Source organism: Pteropus medius, unplaced genomic scaffold, assembly GCF_902729225.1.
Source record: "Pteropus medius unplaced genomic scaffold, Ma_sr-lr_union100, whole genome shotgun sequence".
Taxonomy (NCBI): domain Eukaryota; kingdom Metazoa; phylum Chordata; class Mammalia; order Chiroptera; family Pteropodidae; genus Pteropus; species Pteropus medius.
Genome location: NW_024350927.1, coordinates 18,072 through 23,644, shown reverse-complemented (window position 1 = coordinate 23,644; position 5,573 = coordinate 18,072). Strand labels below are relative to the sequence as shown.

The 5,573-nt window shown below is 51.2% G+C and overlaps 1 protein-coding gene across 1 annotated transcript; it reads left to right on the top strand.

Annotated features, from left to right (window-relative positions):
• The first annotated feature begins 61 nt into the window (after positions 1 to 61).
• Positions 62 to 4,520, top strand: LOC120585735 (mRNA turnover protein 4 homolog). The gene is made up of 7 exons (XM_039842069.1): positions 62 to 666; positions 1,475 to 1,578; positions 2,270 to 2,351; positions 2,655 to 2,722; positions 2,982 to 3,133; positions 3,523 to 3,599; positions 3,714 to 4,520. Exons 2-7 carry the CDS (start codon positions 1,529 to 1,531, stop codon positions 3,858 to 3,860), a joined length of 576 nt encoding a protein of 191 aa, XP_039698003.1. The 5' UTR covers positions 62 to 666; positions 1,475 to 1,528; the 3' UTR covers positions 3,861 to 4,520.
• The last annotated feature ends 1,053 nt before the right edge of the window (positions 4,521 to 5,573 follow it).

Here is a 5,573-nt window from a genome sequence, read left to right as displayed (position 1 = left end):
AGCTTGAGCAGAGTAATGACATGGTTTAAGTTTACTTTTAAAAGATCACCCTAGTTGCCTTGTTGAGAATGGACTGGGTAAGGTGGACACAAGGGTGAAAGCAGCAAGACCAGCAGTAATCCAAGAGAGGGTGATGCTAACTTGGTTCACAGTCGTAGCAGTGGAAGTGATGGGAAATAGATAAGTGTGTTTTGTTTGCCTTCCTGTGCTGTACTTGCCCCTGACCAGTGTGATTGCCTTTTTGTACGTATGCCTTGTAAAGAGGGACTAAGTGCCAGCCAGGATGAATAAGAGGCCCCTTCCTGGTCAGCCCCTCAAATGTTTTCCAAGAGTAGAAACAAGCCCCACACCCGTACCTCAGTACAGATTTTTAGGTTGAACTAAGAGGGGCTAAGGAACAGTGTGCGTGAGTAACAGGAAATGTATTAAAGGACCTCCAAGCTCAGGAACACCAGAAAGTAGGCACTCTGAGGACCCTAGGAATATTCTTGCTGCCTTTCCTCAGTCTGGCTTGGTCCAGTCAAGCTAACAAAGTGGAGAAGAAAATGAATCTCCAGAACATCCATATTTGCCTCTCATCATCTCTCTTTTTTCTTCTTTGTATCAGTTTCCTTAACCAAAACTGCCAAGAAAGGCTTGGAACTGAAGCAGAACCTGATAGAAGAGGTAAGAGCTTATTCTTTTTATTTTTCCATGCCACGTATTTGGTTTCTAAAGGTGGGTGTAGGACTATATGTTAGGGAAACATACTGTTTATAAAAGAAAAAGAAGCTGCTGATCTAGTCTTTTTTCCTCCAGTGGCAGCACCAATAAAAACTCCTATAATACTGATTTCCAGCTCTGACTGAGCTCTTACTGTATGCTCTGCACTGTGCTGTGTTCCATTTATATTATCCCTGTTTTCCATTTGGGTAGCTGAAGCTTACAGAGATTTGTTCACCTGCCCAATGTCAAAAAGCTGAGAGTTGCCAGACTTGGGTAAATGCACCAACCCACTGCTTCAGGACTGCAGGCTGGATGAAAAAGGAGTCTCCTCCTGCAGAAAGATTCTCTTCCTTGAGACCACCTCTTCATAGCTGTGGCCAGCAATGTGGGCAGAGTGGGGCTGGTGATCCACCTCCCCTTATGAGTAAATAATGAGGCTTCATGTTTCATTTAGTAGGAGCCTTCCTAGTGTACCTAAGTATTTCTGGGTTATCGACAATTAACAGACAAAGCAAAGAGAAGTGGCCACAGATAAGTCAGAAACGTGGGAATACCGTATGATCTTGACCCATGGCTCAGCTTCCACCGCACTTTGAGATCACTTTGCCCCAGGGGAGCCTCTGTACAAAATGATCCTGTCTTAGAGGCCTCCAGCTCGAAACTTCCACAGTTGTAAGTTCCCTAGAGCACATCTTTCCCATCTGAGGCCAGAGTATTGCCCAGCCCATGGTGCCCCTTGAACTCCAGAGCCCCATGAATTGTTCCACAGCTTCGGAAATGTGTGGACACATACAAGTACCTTTTCATTTTCTCCGTGGCCAACATGAGAAACAGCAAGCTGAAGGACATCCGGAACGCCTGGAAGCACAGCCGGTGAGCAGGCGGTGGGAAGGGCCAGGCTGCTCTCAGTCAAAGCACAGGGGCGGTTATTGGGTCACACAGGTGGCATCTTAATAAGGACAAAGTGCCACACCCCCACTGAAGGTACTCTTTAACTGTTTCAGCTGGTCTTGCACTGTGCTTATGGGGCAGCATGTGGTAGTTGTTCAGGGAATGTTTGAGCAGTGATCCCTCTCTTTCCCCTGGTCTGGTCTGTTTAGGAACATCCCATCAGTTTAAGAATGTCGTCATGTGCTCCAGGATGCAACAGTGACTTGAGAGCAGGCTGTACAAGCCATGTGGCGAGTACTTGTCCTTGGACTGGAGTTATGACAGTGCTAGTGATGACTCTGATTGTCGCTTGCTGCGCCAGCTCTATTCAGACCATTAAATGGGCCTCTTCCATACATTCAGATGGGAAGGGCGGATTATCACGTAGCGCTCAGAGTGGACTAGGAGACAGAATCCTGTGACTGTCAAGGTCTGTGGGCAGGAAAATAGGAAAAGGGGCCCTAGGCTGGGGACAGAAGGGCAGAGCTTCGTGGAAGAAGTGGGAGCCTCTGGCCACACTATGAAACAGCCTGGGCCTGGGCTCGAGCTCCCAAGGACAGGGGTTGATTCACACTTACCGCGGGGTTGGGCTAAGCCAGGCACTACCTTCACCAACCCCTATTCTTCTCTGTAGGATGTTCTTTGGCAAAAACAAAGTGATGATGGTGGCCTTAGGTCGAAGCCCATCTGACGAGTACAAAGACAACCTGCATCAGGTGAGTCTCTGACCCTCACTAGGAAGGGCCAAGGCCAAGCTGCCTTGTCAGCTGCTGCTCTCACATGACACACACTCCAGCCATCTGGCTGGTTCAGGGATCAGGAGAGCAAGGCTGGCTTAAAGCTCCAGTTCTTGAACCTCCAGACCCAGAGGGCAGCGTGCGTGTGCACACGCGCCCAGCTGTGACAACCAGAAATGTCTCTAGATGTTGCCAAATGTTGGGGGGTAAGGGGACAAAATTATCCCCAGTTGAAAGCCACTGCTCTAGTATGACCGAACCGACCTCACTTTTGTTCCGTAGGTCAGCAAGAAGTTGAGGGGTGAAGTAGGTCTCCTTTTCACCAATCGGACTAAGGAGGAAGTGAATGAGTGAGTGTTTTCAAAGAACGATGGGGAAGAGAAAGGTCGGTGAGGACTCCGGGGAAGGAGTAACCCAGAGACTTTGTATAGTGGGAGCGTCAAATGAGAACGGGTCCCTAGAGCCCTGTTTCTGAGTCCTTGGTTCTCTCTAGCTGGTGCTGAGGGAAGAGAGGGAAGGCCAGGGGCAAGGGGGTGGGGGGGGCACCTGGCTTCAGGTGGGCTGGTGACCCAGTCAGGAACCTCCCCCTACCACTTCTCTTTCCTGAAGGTGGTTCACAAAATACACAGAAATGGACTACGCCCGCGCTGGAAACAAAGCAGCTTTCACCGTGAGCCTGGACCCGGGGCCCCTGGAGCAGTTCCCCCACTCCATGGAGCCTCAGCTGAGGCAGCTGGGCCTGCCCACTGCCCTCAAGAGAGGTAGGAGGAATGCCCTGGAGCTTAAAGGTCACAGCATAGTGGCCAAGAGCATAGGCTCCCTTTGTGGCCGAGCAGGTTGTTTCTGCCAGTCTCCATTTCCTTGTGAGAAAGTGGGGCTAGAATGTTCACCTCATGCTTGGGGTGAGTGTGGACAGTAACTTATAGCCAGAATACAGCACTTACGGGACAGTGAGGGAGGCAGTCACTGCTCCCTGAACTCCCTTGCAGGGAGCTGAACACTGCTGATTAATCCTGTCCCCAGTGCGAACTAGAGTTGGAGAGGGGACAGGTGGCCAACCAGATTCCTCCCAGCTGTGGGCCGCAGACAGAAAGCTCTGCACAGGCCCCTGTGCCAGAAATAACTGCTCGGGTGCCCCCCTTCTCTACAGGTGTGGTGACCCTGCTGTCCGACTATGAGGTGTGCAAAGAAGGTGACGTGCTGACCCCAGAGCAGGCCCGCATCTTGGTGAGTCCAGCCCCTCCCAGCAGTCTGCGGCCTGTGGCGAGTAGGGGGTTGGGGACCACAGAGTCTGATCACACGCGCTCCTCCTGACTCTTGGCTCCTTTGTCTCTCTTGCAGAAGCTTTTTGGATATGAGATGGCTGAATTCAAAGTGACCATCAAATACATGTGGGACGCACAGTCCAAAGGATTCCAACAGATGGGAGATGACTTGCCAGAGAGCGCCCCCGAGTCGGCAGAAGAATCAGAGGAAGACGACGATTAAGACGACGGTTGACGGGCACTTGGGACTGAGCGCGTCCCGGCCCGTTCCAGGTGTCTCCTCTTGACTGGACCACACAGGACCACTGCCGCCCCGCTTGGGGGAGCAGCTATGGATGAAGACAAGGGTGGGCGAGAGGTACAGACTGTTCTATAAAGAATAAAACCTTGTCTGCAGGATGTCTCCCTGTAGACGGCAAAAGGGACTTTTCTCAGCAAAAAAAGGCCTAAGATTTGGGCTTTTGTTTGAGTCCTAGGGTTCCCTTTGTTCACCTCACAAACCAGCTTCCAGCACTGGTTCCTGCATGACCACTGTGGCCATGCAGCTCTGGGGACAGGACAGCACTCACCAGGGCTCCTGTCCTCTGGCTTTCGGTTCCCTTTGCTTGAAACGGGGATTTGCTGAGGAAAACGGGCACCGCGGCTGCCCTTCCTCCCCCGACACAGACTCGTGGATGGAGCTGGGACTCACGGATGACCAGAAGTCAGGGGGCTCTGCTAAGACAGGAGTAAAGCTACCGCTGAGATTGTGAGAATGTGTTTAAAATGTTCCACGGTGTCCTGGGAGGTTTTATTCTTGGTGCTGACTCATGGTAGGTTTTTGCTCAAATTGTTCTGTTTGTAAATAATTCAGTGAGGGCATTTCTAAATGAGAGAAAATCTACTTCAGGCTGTTCGGCGCCCTTTTTCTATCGTGCATAGAAGAGTGAGGGCCACCTCCTGCCCTGTGCTGGGAAGTCAGGCTGCATTCAGCACAGGAAGCTGGGAAGACCCGCTACCTCTGCCCTTTGAAGACTAATCCATACTCCTGCCCCCTTCTCATCAAGTCCTTGGGAAGGGCAGAAAATGGGCTGCAGACAGCAGAAGAAACATTCACCAGGTTCGCTCCAGCCCTGGGCTGTAGCCACGTCAAATGCCTGCTTTATTCAGAGAGGAAATGCTGGACTAGATCACAATCCCCAGCCTTTACACATTGTGACAGCCACTAGGAGCACTGTAAGAATATAGGAAAAAAAACAGTTTGTGAGCCGAGATGATGAGCAGAAAACAGGGAAAAGGAGCTTAAGGCAGGGCGAGACAGTAAAAGAAGTAACAGTGTGCCCTCTGCCACCTCCAGTCAGGACTGAGCCTAATGGAAATATTGAGAACATTCATGGGCAACCAGGCACCAGGCTTGATCAAAGGCCTGCACAACAGCCGGCCCCAGCGGCCTTCCTCAGTCACTGCCAAGTTCTGTGCCAGCCGCTTCGTCTGGACGTCCCCAAGATGACCGTACCTGTGGGCACCCTGGAAGGGCAGACGGCCAGACAGTGTCTCAAATCACACGTACTCCCTTTCCCAGCCCTGTCCCCACTAAGATTTGGGGTCTGGTGTCTATACTTGTATTATTCCAGAAAGAAGTTGCCTTCAAACAGCTCTAAAGCTTGGCCTCCGTAGTTAGTCAGCCTACATCTGAGTTCAGAGCCACTCACCTCTGCCCCTCAGAAGATGGGTAAATCTGGCTTAGTTACTCGATCTCTCTAGGCGTCAGACTTCCTTTACTTTGCACGGTGGTCGTGGAAATTGAAGTACTTTGTTTTGGGCCTGGTACTTAACGTGCTCACTAAAGGCGAGTCATTAGTGTGTAATGCCGGAGCTGGAGGAAGGCGTTAGAGAAACGTGGGGAAGCAAGAAGAGAGGACAGCTCCATCAGGTGCGTGGGAGTTAGGCTCAGCAG

Coding starts and splice junctions, on each gene's coding strand:
- LOC120585735 (XM_039842069.1), top strand. CDS start 1,529: ATGAGAAACAGCAAGCTGAAGGACATCCGGAACGCCTGGAAGCACAGC. Junction 2,352..2,654: donor ACAAAGACAACCTGCATCAG/GTGAGTCTCTGA, acceptor TTTGTTCCGTAG/GTCAGCAAGAAGTTGAGGGG. Junction 2,723..2,981: donor ACTAAGGAGGAAGTGAATGA/GTGAGTGTTTTC, acceptor TCTTTCCTGAAG/GTGGTTCACAAAATACACAG.